This window comes from Rattus norvegicus, chromosome 3 (assembly GCF_021556685.1).
Source record: "Rattus norvegicus strain SHRSP/BbbUtx chromosome 3, alternate assembly SHRSP_T2T, whole genome shotgun sequence".
NCBI lineage: Eukaryota > Metazoa > Chordata > Mammalia > Rodentia > Muridae > Rattus > Rattus norvegicus.
The window spans coordinates 146246519-146266047 of NC_141536.1; the positions used below are offsets into that span (position 1 = coordinate 146246519).

Below are 19529 nucleotides of genomic sequence, written 5' to 3' on the forward strand. Positions count from 1 at the left end.
CGTACACCAGCACGAGCGAGTGTACTGTGCAGCTGTTTAAAATTGATGATTTACAACGGGAATTTCAGATAAACAGTCTCCCACGCACTCTGTGATTGATTGGCAGTCCCTTCTTAGAGCATTGTCTAGAGAAGGATTTGGAAGCCAGGGCCAGGCTGAGCATCAGGGGAGACTGGTGCGATCAGTGAGGGGCTTCTTGTTGCCATCCAACAGCAATTTGTCAGGAACCGTCTCTTACTGTTGTAAAAGAATGTTTAGCTGGTATTAACAGCACAGTAAAACTGAGCATAGACCAGAGATTTGCTTTGTGGGTGAAAGGCTAAGAATTGAGAAAAATGACCCAAATGCACTGGAATATCATCAGTGGTTATTTCCAGTTCAGAGGATTATGGATGACCTCTGTATGCTTTTAAATGGCTTGCCTTTCTTTCCCCAGTTCTCTGTGAAAAGTAATATTTTATAATTATAAAATATATTTGTAAGTGCTTAAGAATAATAACAGGAAAAACAGTGACAAGGGATATTAACTGTGGGTGTTTTAACAAAATCCAGTCTTACTCTTTATGGATTCTGGATTCCAGTGTCTGTCTGCCCTTTAGCATCTGCAACATGGAGAATGCCATAGCTTCTGTGGGTCCTGCTTACATTCCTGTTTTCAGGCTTCCACTTAATACGATGGGCATCTGTGCATGCAGGAGACAAAAGCCAGTGTTCCTGTCTGTCCAAAGCTTACATTCCAGAAGAGAAGCCAGACACAGAGTAACAGTAGTGGCCAGCATAGAGTCAGTGAGTGCGGACTCTTCCTGTTTCTCAGGAGTCTGGCTCTGTTCTGAGTCCTGTGTGCTTTGAGTCTTATCTGACAGCACCCTGTGGGACGGGTACCATTTTTGTCCCACTTACAGATGAAACTGAGACATAGACACACCAAGAAAGTAACTGAACTAGCCAGGTTCAAGGCCAGGCCATTGGACTCTGGAGCCCATGTAACCCCCATGTCCTCTCCGTCAGTCTGGGTCTGGCATTGTTCAGCTGCGGTCCTTGGAATAGCTCATTTGCTTCCGGGAACAAACATTCCTGCAGAGGGCATGCAGAGGGAATGAATGCAAAGCAGTCCTGTTCCCTGTGTCTAGACAGGGTTGTGAGGAGGTTCGGGGTAGACAAGTGAGCGACAGGGACAGTGATTGCAGAATGTCAGAGTCTAGATCAGCCTGACCTGTGACCTGCTCTTATCTCACCAGCGCTTGTGTGAAGGGAGAGGGTTGCTACTGGGAGGCTGCAGTGTCTTCTTCTCTTCCTTTGGGCAGCTGAGGAGAACTGGTTCTTGATCTGAAGGGGGTAAGAGAAACCCTCTTTGGATCCAGTCCAGGGCCCCAGAGTAAATGGCACCCCAAGGGGTAATGGTAGCTAATCCATAGGACTGGAGGGCAGAACATTTATTGCTGCAGAATGCTTCGAGGGCCTTAAGAAGGCAGCTGTGGCTGTAGGAGTAAGGGGACCCCTGTAATGAGATCTGAATCCAAGATTGATTTTTGTAATGAGGAAATCGATTTCCCAAGGAAACCGTGTGGCAGTATGATGTCTGGATGAGTGTGCTTCTTGGTTGGTCTGCTGTCGACATTTTGACAGATTGTGTCAGTCTGGATTGTGTTGCTGTTTGTTCTCACATGCCAAGAGCACCCCTTGCCGTTCAGTGACCCTGTCCTGTTCTCCCCTCCTAGGTTCATGGAATCCGAGCTGGACCTCAATGATATCATTCAGGAGATGCACGTGGTGGCCACCATGCCTGACCTGTACCACCTTCTCGTGGAGCTGAGCGCTGTGCAGTCGCTTCTCGGCTTGCTGGGACACGATAATACAGATATCCTTGAGATCCGTGCAGTGGAAGGCTGACACGGGAGAGTGCTTTCCTCTCTCCGCCTGCCTGTCTCCGCTGACGGCTGCTGTCAGGGCTGTGGTTCTGTTGCTATTCTCTCTCTCTTCCTTCCTGAAATGCACACTGCTCTTTACTCAGGAAAACCTGAGCTTTATCTCTGAATGTCCCGGTCTCTGTCAGTGTTAGGACACACTGCTCATCTACGTGCTAGAACACACTGCTCATCCACCAACAGCAGTAGTTTTCCAGATCAGAATTTGGAGGCTCCTCGCTGAGGTGAGAGCAGACAGATTTGAGTGCATTGATGGAGACATCATTCTGCTAACAGATGGCTCTGTGGATTGAGGCTGGAGGAGGCAGTGAACCATGGCAGAGTGCTTGTCGGGATGTCCAGAGGATAGGGAAGCTTGTCTGTTTTGTCCACTACTATTTTCTAGTTCCTTAAAAGAAGACTGGGCATTTCCTACTTGATGAATGAGCTTTAGAACTAAACAGACAAGGTGGGCTTGGCTCCTAGCCTCATTTTCAGTAAATTTGCTATTTCTACCTGCAAAGCTAGAGTTAAAAACCTCGTCCCTTAGTGTTGTTGAGGAAATCAGAGACATTGGCTTACCACACATAGCTCCTGGCACATGGAAGGCACTTAGTAATGTTCTGTGTAACAAAATCTGCATCATGACTTCTCAAATCACTTCATACTCTGTCTCCGCTGTTGTGTGTGTGGCTGCTGCAGTGTAGGCATTCTATGGGCTGTGCGTGGGGCTGTGTGTGCTGTTCGTTACACAGTCTAGTTGTTTGAATCCAGATTTTCAAAGGTAAGAGGTAAATGTCGTGGGTCTGCTTGAGTGGTAGTCACAGGAAATCTGCTCCTGCTTCTGTTAGTTTCACCTTTCCAGTAATCTCTCTCCTGAGAGCATGTCTGACTGACTAGGCTCTTTCCTGACTGATAATTCTCACAGAAATCAATCGGTGAATAGTTTTAATGTGGCTTCTGGAAGGGCAATCTTAAAACATTTCTGATGCTTTATGTGCCTTTATTGTTAAGAATGGCTCAGCCCATCCTTGGGTTGACAGGGTTTGCTGTGGGGTTCTGGGTCACCGATTTCAGAGCCAGATGTCCCATGTGTTCATTTATAGACACGACTGAGTGCTGTTAGGTGTGCGCTTAGTCTGGGCCTCAGCAGTGTCCACTGTTCAGGTGCTCAGGGAGCATGCTGGGTATTGTCTTAGGCCACTTGGGTTGCTATTACAAAGAACCTTGGACACGTGGCTCATAAATGACAAAGAGAATTGTGTCCTGTAGTTCTAGTGTTAGACAGTTCAGTAAGACTGGCAATTCTGGTATCTGCTAGTTCAGGTTTCTGGTTCCAGGTAGCTTTTTTTTTTGTTTGTTTGTTTGTTTTTCTTTCTGTGTCCTCTCATAGTGAGAGGGTGAGGAGCTTGCCAGCTTTCTTTATAAGGACATTGGTCTTACCTGTGAGGCCTCTGGCCTCTTCACTTCCCAAAGTCCCTGCCTCCAACTATTATCAGCCTGGAAATTAGGTTTCATCATAGGAAATGGGGGGTGGGGATATAAATATTTGTTTTGTCTGTAACAGGACCTGATACAAGACCGGCCTACTCAAGGGCAGATTCAGTGACAGCATTCTAACTCTGGTTCACATATTTAATAGTAGGCTTTGGAGTCTCACCAGGCTTAGCCTACACCTTGTTGATTCATCTCTCATTTGCTACTGTATTTATTTGTGTGTGTGCGTGTGTGCATGCGTGCGTGGGCATGCAGGCATGGAGACAGGACACAGTGCATGTGTGGAGGTTAGAAGACAACCTAGGTTAGTCCTCAGGCACCTTCCGCTCTCGATTTGAAAACGGGTGTCTTACTGACCTGGAACTTCACCCCACAGGCCAGGCTGGGGGCCTGCAAGCTTGTAGGGATCTGGCTTTCTCTGGTGCACCCCACAGCTAACTGGCAGTCAAGACTGACTTGTCCTGACCATGGTCCCTGCATTTCCTGAAGCATACCCTTGTCATGCCCTTGACAGTTGCCAAGTCACCCGTCACTCTGTGTATTAAGATAGAAATTACCTATTTTGTTTCTGGAACTCGCAGTTCTCATTCTTCTTTTCCTGCTAATTCAAAACAACATGAGCCGTGCTGCCAGCTGCTAACATCTCTGATTCCCCGGCCATTTCTGCTGGGGAGAGGACTGACATGGGCTGCGCTGCTCGACATCCGTGTTCTTGGGAGAGGCAAGGTGCATCCTGGTCTTTAAAGGGAAAAACTGTATCTCCTTTTAGTGTCTCTGACAGACCGCCATTTTCCTCCTGTTTCCCCAGGGCCAAGCCGTTCTTCGCTCCTTTCTGCCAGCCCTCACCCAACTGCCCTAATGATATTTTTTAAAATCTGATTTTTAATTATGCCCTACATCACATTTAAAGTGCATTTGAAATATTTTTAATTACCTTAATTTTAATTAGATGCAGCAATTAGGGTAAATGTCATCCTCTTCAAAGTATGGCTTTTCTTGAAAGTGATTTCGGGAAAGGGGCGGCCTCCCGACTCGCAGCTAACATGCTTATCTTCATCAGGGGGATGTCCCCCAATACCTTACCCACTTATCTGTAATCTGTAATGGAAATTCTCGAGGAAACGGTTGTTAACGATTTACTGTTGTACAGCTGTGACTGCCCGCAACACCTTACCATGAATAAACAATTTCATGGCTGTCATGACTTCCAAGTTTTAATCTTTTTTTAACTCTTCATTTATCACCCAGGACCATACATGGCTGGTTGTGTTCCCCCCAAGCACAGGTCATCTTTGCTTTGTCCTTCTCAGAGGAAGCATAAACGATGGGGATTTTAATTGGATCTGAGTCTGGCTTGTTGTAACCTTAAGAGGCAGCGGATGGGAGGCAACAGCTTGTGCCTCGTCCTTCAGTCCTTTCAAGCGTGAGAAGCTGCTGAACAGTTGATCCTGGCTCTCCGCACCACTGCCGCTGCCGAGGGCTCGTCAGCTGTCTTGCTGTCCCCCAGAGGCTGGGTTATGGGCTGGATGCAGAGTAGAACTCTGGTCTGTGAGGAGAGGGGGAAGGGACCCACCTTACATTGCATTAAATGTGTTTAGAGGAAGCATGAGGTGGAACCAAACAGCTGCTGCCCTCTCAAAATATCGCACTTTTAAATAATATCCCATAACCTAAACTATTTGAGCATTTTTAGAGTGCCAGCAATACCCCACCCTCCTTTATTGGGTGTGAACTGATTGGGAGTGTTTCTATAGAAAAATAAAAGCCCACAAGAAAACACATAGAATCAACTATCCTGGGCCCATGGTGGCCCATAGACTGAACCACCAACCAGAGAGCACACATGGGATGGAGTGGGTGGTGTATCCGACTCTGTTGTCTGCTTTTGGATCTCTTTCCCCTTACCGTGCCTCGCCACAGTAGGAGATGCCCCTTGTCCTACAGCAACTTGACCTGCCAAGGTGGGTTGATGTCCATGGGAGGCTCCCCTTGTTTTGAGCCTTTTCTGAAGAGAAAGGATAGCAGGGAAGTGAAGTGAGAGGGAGGGACGGAGAGATGCTGCAGTTGGGATGTAAAGTAAAAAATAATAAAAGCAAAGATGTGAAAGATCGTTTTCTCAAGTATTACTAGCCAATAATTTGATTCTGGCCCGGTGTTTTCTTAATTTGCCGGAAGAAACAAAGAGGAATACATCAAGGAGAGAGTACAATAGTGAAATTGCCACGGATGGCAGCTGGCTACCCTCTTCTGTGACAAACTCCTAACATAGTCATCATAGCACCAAGATTGTAAACATCCTGTTACTGTGTCATTTGCCATGGTCTTGATTGCGTGCCCAATCAGTGTAACCTTGCTGAAGTCTTTCGGTAGATTTGACTCCTCTCGGGTTCTTCCATTAAAGGCTAAGCGTGTTGTGCACTACTAAGAAGCAGGAGACAGCCCCAGTGGCTAGGAGCAAAGCACCCAGATTACTGCCTGGTGCATGTCGGGAGGTGCCCTTGTAGCCTCGGGAAATGCCCCTGGAACTCTAAGGAGGGGAGCATCATCCTTGGCTTGGGGCTAGTCAGGAACTGGGGGTTAGAGATCCGAAGCTTCTGATGGACAGAAATGAGGGCGGTTCCAGTTTGTTTCAGTGCTTTCTACCGGGAGGTTGGAACTGCTGATCTTTCTGTACTGCCAGCCTGTAGTCATGGACAATGTATCCCGATACCTGATACTAGATTTCTTTATCTAGAAAGAGGAAGGAAGGTGACTGTGCCTCCTGCTCTGTATCGAAGTGCCCCTGTCCTTTAATAAGGGATCAGGCCGTCCAAACAGAATATATTCCTTCTGCCTCCTCCCCTGCACTTCAGGGGAAAAAAAAAAAAAAGCGATCTCACCGTGATGTGTAACTGGTGTGCAGGAAGGGAGAAATTTGTTTGTATTTCCCTGGTGGCAGTGGGACAGCTCTTTTTTGTGTGGACCAGCTTTAAGGAGTGAGGGTTCCCATTGTTTTTTAAGATAGTATTTGCACAGACTTTAGCAAGCTGGAGAACTTGTAGAGTCGTCCTTGCTGTTTTATGAAGAATTACGGTGGGAATTTGGAAAAGGAGCAGACTTGTTTTTCTTAGACCAACAGGGATCAATTGAACTTGAGCAGTTTGGTCTGGGAGTGCTAAAGTGGAACCAACTGACTGAGACATCATATTATCCCAGAGGGTGTGCACTGTAGTCTAGGGTGCCTTGTGTTATAGACCCAGCATTAATGAGCAAGAACAGGGCTGGGAAAGTTTAAGCTGCCAAGGGGCCTTCTTTCTAATTGGACTGGGAGGGAGCTGGTTCCCGCTCTGCTGCTCTCCTGCAAGCCCTGTCTAACAAGACGCACATATCTTCAGCTGCTGGCTTTTTAGGAGCTAGTCTCAATCTGATATTTCCAGACTCAAAATCACAACAGAGAGAATCGTCTTGTTTTCGTCTCGTGTCACATGACTTCCTAGATAATGCCTACTGATCCGTCACCCTTGTTTCTGGAGTCAGGTGACAGGTTGTAAAGAACATGTTTAGATTAGGCTTACGAATAAAGAGCTGTAAAGTGACAGGTTAGAAAGTAGAGCCATCTTACTTTAACTCTTGATCTTGCCATGAGGAACCCGTGCCTTCAAAGGTTACGGTGGTTGTGCGGGCTTTAGACACTTCCTCTGTGGCATGTTGGTGCCTGTGTGTCTGAGTAGGCACTCCGTGTTGACAGGGTGTGTGCATATCTTTTGATTTAGGGTCAATATAGACATAACAATCCAGATCCTGTTTGGGGAACTCTGTGCTGCTGTTTTCAAAGGAGAGAACCGTCTTGTCTGGATTTTGAAATACATTTGCTTTAATTCACCTGTATCTAACACTACTTGATCCACAAAGTAAAAAAACATTTTTGTGAAAGAAAGCCACACTTGCTGCATTACATCATTTATATCCTTTGACTCTATACTGGTTTGTCTTCTTTAAAGCCATCTGTTCAGTGCTCCCATTCTTCTTCCTCCTCTTCTTTTAATAACTTTGTTCCTTGTGGACACATCTCTGTGGATATTAATAGGATTAACAGTTTCTGAACCAATACTAAGGAGGATCAGGCCCCAAACCAAATATCTACAGCCAAAACACAGAGCAGAAGGGAGCACCGCCTTTGTCCAGAAGCCTCCGTGTGAGGGACTGTTCATGCCCCACTGGTCTTCTCCACTTCACAGTTATGCAGATGTATGGCCCTGGGAGTGGACAGATACAGGGGAGCGAGTGGGGGCCCTTTTACTCAACGTGACAAAATAGGCTCTTAAACCAAGCCAAGCTGTGTTAAGCAAGCAGCTTAAACTTTCCCAGCCCTGTTCTTGCTCATTAATGCTGGGTCTATAACACAAGGCACCCTAGACTACAGTGCACACCCTCTGGGATAATATGATGTCTCAGAGAGACAGCTGTCTGTCTTCCTATTGCACCGGGATGGGAGAACTTGTACTTTGTGTGCTTGAGATTCTAATGCAGTGGAGGAGCCTGTGTGCCCGGTGTCTGCCTGTGGTAGAGCACTGTGCCCCGTGTCTGCCTGTGGTAGAGCGCTGTGCCCCGTGTCTGCCTGTGGTAGAGCACTGTGCCCCGTGTCTGCCTGTGGTAGAGCGCTGTGCCCATGTCTGCCTATGGTAGAGCGCTGTGCCCAGTGTCTGCCTGTGGTAGAGGCTTCTTGTCTGTCCATCTTTAATCCTGATCCTTGTTCCTTTCTGGTCTTTAGATGACCTTCCTTCTTGTGGTCATATTACTTTCCCTAGGAGTTGATGGTCATAATTATGGTCTCTTTATTGGCTTCTGAAATTCTATTTTGGGAAAGTTGGGGATTTATATAAAATCAGTGGCGGATTAGATAAAGATGTTTGTAGACTTGATGAATAGCTTATTCTCAAATGAGGCAGGAAAGCAAGCCAGGAAAAGAATCTACTAGAACATTAAATGAAATGACTTTTCTTGGTAAGAAGGTAGAAAGTCATTGGGTTCCCTATAAAACTACCTCTATTATCAATTTTCCAGCTTTTAAGTCCTGGGTTTGATGTGATACATTGGCACATGATGTGAGACAAAACAAAAATAAGTAAGATCTTCCCTAAATATCTTAGAAGCAACAACAGTTAGGTCTTCCAAACAAGCGTGTCCCAGAAAGGAGACCATACCATGCTAGTTTTAGACTGCACAGGCTGTCAGAAGAATGGCGTCCACAGTGATGGCTCTGGGTTCTAAGGGGAGACTTGTATATGAAAACTTGAGTTTTGACTTATATGACCTTGGTGTGTGTGGCCACTTTTCTTATAGCCATACAGGGTCATCAGTTGGGCGTAGATGGTCACCCATGTTTTACAGATACAGAAGCTGAGACATACTTGTGCACGGTTATATGGCTGGTGTTAATTATCAGACTATTCTGCTCGTCAAAGCAAAGATGAGTATATTGTGACCCCTGACCTTAAACTTTTGCTGACTTGTCCATCATCCAGCCAGGTACAGTAAACCCACCACTAAATCGAACTATTTAAAGACAAGTTATCTGTAGGACTTCTAGGCTGCCACTTGTAGTCTAGCAAGAGCATGCAGGTGGAATCTGGGCACCACTCACGATCTGACGCCAGCCAGGAGTTATAGCCCAGACCGAGCAGAGTGCTGTGCTGCCTGTTGATGCTGTGGAGACATTCAAATTCCAAAGTCTGTGTGTTTTCCGCCAGACATCTCCTTCCGTACCACAGTAAAGGCAACAAATTGAAAATCAAACCATCATGAGTTGGTGGCCTTGATATCCACTTCGTCTTGAGTCTATTTTATGAATAATTGTACATACTAATTAATAAGTAATCATTCCTGCTGCCGTTCAGGGGATGGAATGATACTACTTATTGTACTGGATTCAGATCCTTATCATACAGACAGGTGACTGTGGTAGATGAATGATGGGGTCAGCGGATGGATGCAGATGTCATCTGGTGGGTAGACAGAGCAGTCACTGGGCAGACGTGGGCTTAGTGGGTGGGTAGAAAGATCAGTGGACGAATGGAGGGGCAGGTAGGAATGGGAAGTCGGGAGAGGGTTGGGTTGGTGTATGGGTCAAGGTGTGGGTGGGTGGGTTGGTGGGTGGATAGAAAGATCAGTAGATAGGTAGATAATAGACAAAGGCTGGGTAGGTTATTGGAGGGAGAGAGGGAGAAAAGGGTGGATTGTGGATGGATAGAGGGATGGGTGAATGGGTGTGTGGGTAGATGTTAGAAAGAACGTTGCTGTAAGCATGACAATGGGTTATCACACCTAAGAACTTTTCACGAGAGTCTAAATGTGGGAGTTTCTTAGACGAGGAGTTATTAACATTTTATCCTTTATCCTAAGACTTTTAATAATTTATGGTAGAAATAAATACTGGGTCTTTCTTTCCTGCGATTACAGTAATTCCATTAAACCAGAGTTTACCTGAGTCTAGCCATGCTTGAGCCGTGCATACATCAGTGTGGAAGGCAAGGCAGGGCATTGTGACTGGGGTCAGGGATGGCCCTGGAAGGCTCCCTTTGCCCTTCTGATGCGGGTGCACTTGGGCTTTCTGGTATGAAATGAGGACCGTGCTTTACTGTGCAGTGCTGGCGTGAGAACTCAGTGCCTGGCCCCTGGTCCAGTGACAGCATTTGAAGTGCTGGCTTTATGATGGTGACTGTTTTGGCTTTCATGGAGGGCAACCCTGCTTACAGGGTAACACTTGGGTTTCTAGGCATAATTTGTTAGCTTTTTTAAAATTTAATTGAAATGACTTGTGTAGTTGGATTTACCGTTTGTCAAGTATGACCCATGGTCTTTTGTGTCAACAGCTTTCTGGTTACTTCATTTATAAAATGTGAAAGATTTTTGTCCAAAGACCTTTAAGCTCATTATCCTGTCTGTAGCACTTTTGTAGTTTGGGTAAATATCACCTTTAAGAGTAAAAGAGATATAAAAAGTGTAATTACTTATTCATGACGGCCACCTAGTCAGTAAATCTTCATTTTTTTTCTTTTAGCAAAAGATATTCATAAAATCCCTAGGTTATCAGTTAGTAGTCAGCATCTCTGCCATTCTTGTCAGTGTGTCCTGCCTCTTCTGTTTTTCTTTCTGCTGCTACTAAGACTGTCCAGGCTTGACCTTGTCTCCAGTTCTCCACTCTCTGTGTCGCAGCTTTGGAGTGGGCTGTCCCCTTCAGGCTTGGCTCCCACATTCCCTACCATCTGTGCACTCTGACCCCAGCCCTCACAGCACACCGTTGTGCCCACACAAGCCCTGACCCTAGCCCTCACAACACACTGTTGTGCCCACACAAACCCTGACCCCAGCCCTTACAGCACACCGTCGTGCCCACACAAGCCCTGACCCCAGCCCTCACAAAACAGTCGTGCCCACACAAACCCTGACCCCAGCTCTCACAACACACTGTTGTGCCCACACAAGCCCTGACCCTAGGCCTCACAGAACACTGTTGTGCCCACACAAACCCTGACCCCAGCCCTTACAGCACACCGTCGTGCCCACACAAACCCTGACCCCAGCTCTCACAACACACTGTTGTGCCCACACAAGCCCTGACCCTCGCTCCCACAGCATGCCGTCGTGCCCACACAAGCCCTGACCCCAGCCCTCACAGCACACCGTCGTGCCTACACAAGCCCTGACCCCAGCCCTCACAGCACACCATCGTGCCTACACAAGCCCTGACCCCAGCCCTCACAGCACACCGTCGTGCCTACACAAGCCCTGACCCCAGCCCTCATAGCACGATGTCGTGCCCACACGAGCCCTAGTGTACCTCTTCACTTTGTTTTCTTTCTCTTTTAAAAAAATTACCATGTGGTAGTGCACATCTTTAATCCCAGCACTCGGAAGGTAGAGGCAGGTGGATCTCTGTGAGTTCAAAGCTAACCCAGTCTATAGAAAGAGTTCCAGAACAACCAAGGCTATACAAAGAAAGCCTATCTGGATAAAACAAACAAAACATTACTTTTCATTTTTTTATTATGTCTGTATGTGTGTGCGTGCACGTACACACAAGTGTGTGCCTGTATTCATGGAGACCACAGAAGGATGTTGGGTGTCCTGTTCTATTCCTCTCCCCTTGTTCCTAAAATACATGGCTTTACTGAAGCTTGAGCTAAGCTGAGGGTTAGCAATCCCCATGATTGATCCTCCTGTCTCCCCTCCACCCCAACACCTGGCTTTTTATGTCAGTGCTTGGATCTGAACTCAGATCCTTACTTAGATTGCACAGTGAGTTCTCTTACCCATAGAAACACTCTCTCCAGCTCACTTAGGCACCTTTTCTTCATCAAATCAGAACATCCCTCCTAGTCCTCTCCTCTCTCCCCTTCTGTGTTTTGATGAACTCCAGCATCTGTTCCCTATCCTCCCGAGCTTGCATGGCCCCGTCTTCCTAGTTGCCTGGTTTCTGGCCAGTGTCCTTTCAGGAGATCATTCCCATCTCCTCACTCAGGTCATATGTGCGGTTCCCAGTCTGTGTCCTTGTTTGAGATGTGTGATTTATTGTCTGTGGTAGGGGACGTAAAGTGTCTGTGATTATCCTTTCACAGAGGAGGAGACTGGGGACCAGAACCATGAATGGATTTGTCTTCACCACTTTGTCGTGCTTTATTAGTCACGGACATTCTGTAAACACAGGTGATGTGGGGGAGAAGAGAGACAGAGAAGAGCTTGTCTTCTGGTTTCAAATCACTTCTTTCCCCTCCTTGTTTCCTTTTGCTTAAACTTTACTCTTTTTCCTCTTATTTCCCCATGTTTCAATTCCATTGTATACATTAAAAATTAATTAGGGGGTTGGGGATTTAACTCAGTGGTAAAGCGCTTGCCTAACAAGCCTTGGATTTGGTCCTCAGCTCTGAAAAAATAATTAATTAGGTCTTTGTGGGAGGGGTGCATGTGTGCAGGTGCCCTCGGAAGCCAGAGAGGTGCATTGGATCCCCTGGAGCAGCCAGAGTTACAGGAAGTTATGAGCTACTTGGTGTAGGTGCTTGGAACTGAACTCGGGTCCTGTGCAAGAACAATATGCAATCCTGACACTTACACTCCTAACACTCACACTCCTGACACTCACACTCCTAACACTCACACTCCTAACACTCACACTCCTAACACTCACACTCCTAACACTCACACTCCTGACACTCACACTCCTGACACTCACATTCCTGATACTCACATTCCTGACACTCACACTCTTGACACTCCCACTCCTGACACACTCCTGACACTCACACTCCTGACACTCACACTCCTAACACTCACACTCCTAACACTCACACTCCTGACACTCACACTCCTATCTTTTTTTTTTTTTAATTTCTTTTTTTTTTTTTTTTCGGAGCTGGGGACCGAACCCAGGGCCTTACGCTTCCTAGGCGAGCGCTCTACCACTGAGCCAAATCCCCAACCCCGACACTCACACTCCTGACACTCACACTCCTGACACACTCCTGACAGTTACAGTTCTGACACACTCCTAACACTCACACTCCTGACACTCACACTCCTGACACTCACACTCCTGACACACTCCTCACACTCACACTCCTGACACTCACACTCCTAACACTCACACTCCTGACACTCACACTCCTAACACTCACACTCCTGACACTCACACTCCTGACACTCACACTCCTGACACTCACACTCCTGACACACTCCTGACAGTTACAGTTCTGACACACTCCTGACACACTCCTGACACTCATACTCCTGACACACTCCTGACACTCACACTCCTGACACTCACACTCCTGACACACTCCTGACAGTTACAGTTCTGACACACTCCTAACACTCACACTCCTGACACTCACATTCCTGATACTCACACTCCTAACACACTCCTGACACTCACACTCCTAACACACTCCTAACACTCACACTCCTGACACTCACACTCCTGACACTCACACTCCTGACACTCACATTCCTGATACTCACACTCCTGACACTCACACTCCTGACACACTCCTGACACTCACACTCCTGACACTCACACTCCTGACACTCACACTCCTAACACTCACACTCCTGACACTCACACTCCTGACACACTCCTGACAGTTACAGTTCTGACACACTCCTGACACTCACACTCCTGACACTCACATTCCTGATACTCACACTCCTAACACACTCCTGACACTCACACTCCTAACACACTCCTAACACTCACACTCCTGACACTCACACTCCTGACACTCACACTCCTGACACTCACATTCCTGATACTCACACTCCTGACACTCACACTCCTGACACACTCCTGACACTCACACTCCTGACACTCACACTCCTGACATTCACACTCCTGACACACTCCTGACACTCACATTCCTGACACTCACACTCCTGACACTCACACTCCTGACACACTCCTAACACTCACACTCCTAACACTCACACTCTGAAGCACTTACCATCTTTCCAGCCCCAATGCTCACCTTCTTTGTGTGGATTGAAGGAGTGTGACTGGGGCTCAATGCTGCCCCATGGAAACCCTTTCCTTTATACTGCCTAGCAAGTTCGCCCTGCCCTGGTCTCTGCCGACCCCCTGGTAGGGACAGTTACCTCTCCTGCCTCTGCTGGTGAGATGTGCCAGGCAGGTTCAGTCATGCTGCATCTGAGAGTTGAAGTTGTGAGATAGGGGTAAAGAGGCTGGAAATGCAGTTTCCCCACATGATCTGTTTGAAGCCTGGAAATTATGAAAACACAGTAGACCTGCAAACTATGTTGTAAGTGAAGTGAGACCCATCGATGGAGGAAGGACAGTAGTAAAACCTGAGGATGTTAAAAACATACAATGATGGTGGCTGGTGACCCAAGGAAAGCCAAACATTGAACAAGATGTAAGCAGGACTTCAGTGTGCCTGGAATGTCCTTAACACCCATCACATGTGTCCATAGCTGTGGTCGATCTCCTTCAGGAGCTGACAGACATAGACACCCTCCACGAGAGTGAAGAAGGAGCAGAAGTTCTCATCGATGCCCTTGTAAGTCGCTCATGCTTCAGGCTGGGTGGGAATGTGATGTGTTGGTCTTAACCTGCCACTGTGCTCAAGTGCTATCCATAGACTGCTGGGTTGAGTCTGGTTGGAAGTGTGGAGAGATGGCTGGTGAGGAGCTCTCTTCTGTGCGACCGGGAGGGAAGAGACTAGAGGAGCCTAGCATATTACCTAAGTGTTCTAAGCAGGACTTTCCTCCTTTCCTTAGCCCAGCTTATTCCTCACCACATCCTCCTGGAAGCCAAGTCCCAGGAGAGGCAGAACAGTATCTCTGTATTCTCTCTTCGCTTTGACTCTGTGTCTTTCCCTCACTCACTGGTTTGCTGCTAACCTTTGGATAGAGAGATCTATCTCGCAGATGTTTGCTTTCTGTCTCCAGCTTTATAATTGCAGTAAGGATGGACATGGCTACTTACTGTACACAAGACGGGTCGTCAGGGAGACTGGGGGTGGGATTAGAAATGGAGAGCAAAGGGCTGGAGAGATGGCTCAGCTGTTAAAGGCCAGGCTCACAACCAAAAATATAAGAAATGGAGAGCAAAAACCTGAGATCTCTCGAAGGTGAGAACCGCATCATTAGTTTGTTTCATTGTGCAACCTTGGCTAGCCTCGAACTTGATCTGTAGACAAGGCTAGCCTGAAACTCTCAGAGATCTGAATTCCCAGATCTCCGCCTGCCTTTGCTTCTTCTGTGTTTAAGGCTTTACATCACTCACTTCCTTAGCAGTTACCCAGGCAGCACCAAGGCAACCCCTGGCCACCAGGTAAGCCAGAGACGTGGACTCCTCCTGGGCCCTCAGCCAGGCCTGTGTCCACTGAAGCAGAAGCTTGCATGCTCTGACCCTGCCTGCTGAGGGATTCCTCCAGACTGAAAAGGCAGTATGCTGGCCTGGGGGAAGGCAAATATGGTCTAGCCTCTTACCCTAATTCTGATGGGAGTTCCTTCTGCTCACTGCTAGGGACTTTGGGCCTCCCTTTCCTCTCCTGCCACTTCTCTCTGATAAGAATAGTGGCAAGTGCTGATTTCTGTGCAGTCTGTAATTTCTCAGATGCCACTGCAGCCATTCATGGTAGGCACTAAAGCTGCCTTCAGGCCCCACCCACAGGCCTGGGGAATCAGAGTAGGTGGACTGGGAACTCCAGTGCCTAGGAGACAACTCTGCAGCATGGCCTACCACTTCTCTTAAGGTTCTCAGCACCAGATCTTCCCCCACATCGAGCTCACTGCTGATGTGGTATAAGTGGAGGGGTTGACAACCCATTGGAGAGGAATGAGTCTCTGGGCCCGGCTGGAGTCCAGCAGGGGCTGTGCTGCTAGCATGAAATCTCTATGGCTGTTTTCCTTTCAGGCTCCGTCCTAGAGTGAGCTGCCACTTTTATGGGCTTTGAGACCTTTATTTTTCCTCAGAACTGCTGTACAGCAAGGGAAGGATTCTGCCAGGGTAGCCTTTGTTTTGAGGAGCATTTGTCGCAAGGCTGTGACACTCCCTCCTGCACTGTCTCTCCGCAGTGTCATCTGTGCAGTCTTACCTTCCAGAGGTTAATTACGGTGGCCCTGTGTGCGCCTTCCTGCCTAGTCCCTGGGCTGGTTTTAATTACCATCCTTTGCCTGTGTGAATGGAGAAGATGAGAAGGGAACAGCTAGCCAGGCGGCTGCTGTGAACTACATAGAAGTGGCAGCTCACACAAAGCCCCCTTTGTGTCTTCGTGTTGCCAAGCCCACCAACAAAGGCTGCATCTTGCAGATTTTATTGTCTGTCTGGAAGGAAACAGTTCCTCCTCAGTCTTGGGAGCCATTAGGTAGCTGCTGTGCAGGATTTCCTATTTGTTTGGGATTTTTTATGATTATATTATTTTAAGATTTTGGCTCTTACGGCTTTATCCTGGTGGGGCTTTTGTGAAGCACAAACACTGAGCGTTCTGGAGTCTGGTGTGCTGTGTGCTTTCTGCCGTCGCTCAGAAGCCGTCAGAAAACGCCAGTGGGCAGAGCTGGAGAGTAGGCTTCTGTTTATCTCACCCTCATGCCACATTGAGGAAGAAGTTTGATAAGTATCCTCATATTACAAGGCTTGAGTTGCTGTCATAGTTTTAATTTGGGGCCAATATTGGAAGCCTGGAGTCGCTGGAGCAGAGGCGAGAGGGCATGTGGCAGGATTTATTATGGTGTGCAGTTTGCAGTTATTGCCCTGGTCGTTTTCCCAGTTGGAAGTCCCAGCAGTAGAGTAGCACATTTGTGAGCAAAGTGCTGTCCCGGCATTCTTGGGCATCTTTGGGGTTTTACATTTTGGATCACGTTCATTGCCGTTCTGTATACACAAAGGGAGTATTTGTGCTTTGGAACAAATCAACTTGGGAGCCTAGAAGATGGACTTCTCTGGAGATCATAGATGGAAGGTTTATTGCATTGGTGCGAACTCTTGGCTCACCCCTCCACAGACATGTGGTTCCTGATGCGGTGACCAGACATGGGAGGGCCTGCAGTGAGAGCCTCCCTGGGCTTTCTGGGACCCTTCATATCTTCCTGTCAAACCTCCTCCAGCCTCAGCTCTTCTCTTTGGAGCTTTTCCATCTCATCTCCACAGCAGAGACCTGGGAACTTGCCCTGTTGGGTTATAGCTTCTGTGGACCAGTTTGTCTTTCCCAAGCTGTGGTCCCACTATGGGACAGGTCAGGGCTGCAGCTCTGCCACTCACTCTGTGTCCCGTGAAGGTTGTGTTTCACCTGCACAGGGGCGGTAACGCTCGTGTTTGTCACACAGTGTAGATGTGAGGCGTGTGTATGTATTTAGAGATCTTTAGGGCATCCGCCATTTGCTGGCCGTTTTCCAGGACTGGTGGAGGTCCAGCAATCTGTAAATGTCAGACGATGGTGAGAAGCATCATTGCCACGTGCTGGCATGTTTATGGATGTTTGTGAGCCTAAACAGTTTTCAGTTTGAAAATGCTTCAGAAAGCATTTTTAGTAATTGTTTTTAAATCTTTGGATGACCTGGGTCTAAATGAGACATCCAAAGATGGAGGCTTCATTTAAAGGAAGACTCAGTAATGAGGGCAGAGGCCAGGATGTTGAGAAGGCAGGCTCTGTGGAGTGAAGGGTAGGACTGGTCAGATCTGGGGCCAAGTGTCACAGAATTTCAGACTGTGCGGAGGAGTCATATCAGAGCAGGGTAAAGAATGGCTGAGGCATGAAGCTGCCTACACTCTCATCTTCTGTAGACATGAGCAAGTGTACCTTTGACATAGAGCCTGGGGGCTCCCTTCCACACCATCCTTGCCCTCAGTCAGCCCTTCCCAAATGCTCAGTCCTGAGCACAGCTATGGTCTGCCTTGGTCTGGTTTGCAGCTTGGTTTGTGCTGCTCAGGTGCAGCGAAATTGAGGGTCTCCTGATGCTTATGACCGTGGCAGCCTCTGTCTGCTTCCTAGCCTGGTGCTTATTACCATGTCAGCCTCTGCTTCCTGGCCTTCTTGCTTCCAGTCACGGCCTCTCCTTTCTCTCTGTCCTAAAGTCAAACTCACCAGGTCTTCATCCACTTGATGCTCACTGCGTGCTGACTTGCTCTGGATCCTAGAAACTGGGTACTTGTAGCTCTCAGTATGACGAATGGGGTCTCTGCTTTCAGAGGGTGGGACAAGAAATGGGGAAACAGGTAAACCACCACAGTGTGTCACGGTCATGCAGGGGAAAATGGAATGTCTGAGCATGTGGAGGTCAGGTTAGAAAGGCCTGAGTTCTGGGTACAAGAAGCAGTCAGCCATTCAAAATGGCTAAGAGCAGGGTATAACAGGGACGAGAGACCAAGGTGAGAGTGAGCTTGGCACCGGGGAGAATGAGAGGAGGCGCTTGGTGTGGGGGAGTGCTTCTGTGTTCTGTAGGCCTCTGTGAGATTGCCTACATGGGCAGACTGTAGGTATGGGATTGGCAAATGTCTGTCTAGATGTTTAGAACAACCATACAGGCAGCTGTGGGTAGGGAGTGGGAGGGCAGGACTAGAGGCCCATATCTCAAGAGGTGACATAGGCCTGCTTTTAGCATTATGACTTTCAAAACTTATTTGATCAAGATTCCTTCCTCACATTTGGGGTTATTTTATTTTCTTAAGCATGACATTTTTGAAACATATTGTGGGTAGAAAAACTCCAATCTAGCTCTTGAGTGTCATGGAGTGGGCCAGGTAGAAAAGGAATCCTCTTCAGACCCTCTCGTCTGTCTGCTTTCCTATTTCCTCCTTTTCTCTTATATCCTTCCTCTTTGGTCAAGTGGAAAAAGACGTCTGATCATGCCCTGGAAGCTCCTCTGAGTGAGGCCTGCTGTTTGGGGACCTGCTAACAAGCAGAAATAACCAGAGACTTATCAGGAACTGCCAGGCCTCAGACAGCCCTCGTGTCCGAGGCCAGGGCTGCTCTGGCTGCTGCTTTAATCCCTGAGCAGGATTTGTTTTTAGTTTCAGACTTGGTCACAGATCCAGAAAATTGAAGGTAGGCCTGAGGCTAGAGGAAGTAGGCAGAATGCTAATTTGCACTCCTTACTAGCCAACTCCAGAGCCATGCATAATACAAAGGCTTTCCTAAGGGTTTTCTGAGCTAAATGTATTTTGACTGCTCTCGGCTCTCCTGCAATCAGATAAAATTGTATCTAACCCAACTAAGCATTGAGTCTCACACTTTGCAAGCTTAAAAAGTCTGCCTGTTAGAAGTTAGATTTCTGTAACGAGAGAAAAAAGACTTTCCCCCAGCCAGATACCCATCATCCATATCCACTTGGCTCTAGGATCTAAGCGGTGCTGCTCACCACCACCATCTTGCCGGTTTGCAGACAGCAGAGAGGGCAAGCATCACTAAGCATCAAGGAAGGAGACAAATAACACAGATAAAGCAGCCATCCATCGCAGCAGAGGCCTGCCATGCAGCCTGTAGCAGCAGCCAGCCATATGCCACCCAGCAGAGCTGTGACATTCGCCGCTTCAGAAATGGGGGAGATATGTCAGTCAGGGTGGTTTAGGAAAAAATAAGTTGTGGCATGGTCTGTGCTGGCCCGAAGATTGTGTTTCCCTTCCCATGCATAAATGCTAAA

General features: G+C 47.6%; 1 protein-coding gene across 1 annotated transcript in view; it reads left to right on the forward strand.

The window, feature by feature from the left end:
- Window positions 1–19529, forward strand: part of Ctnnbl1 (catenin, beta like 1) — a 159889-nt gene that overhangs the window by 50511 nt on the left and 89849 nt on the right. The window contains 2 exon segments of the mRNA NM_001024870.1: window positions 1719–1858; window positions 14349–14446. Of these exon segments, the coding sequence (NP_001020041.1) occupies window positions 1719–1858; window positions 14349–14446 (238 nt within the window).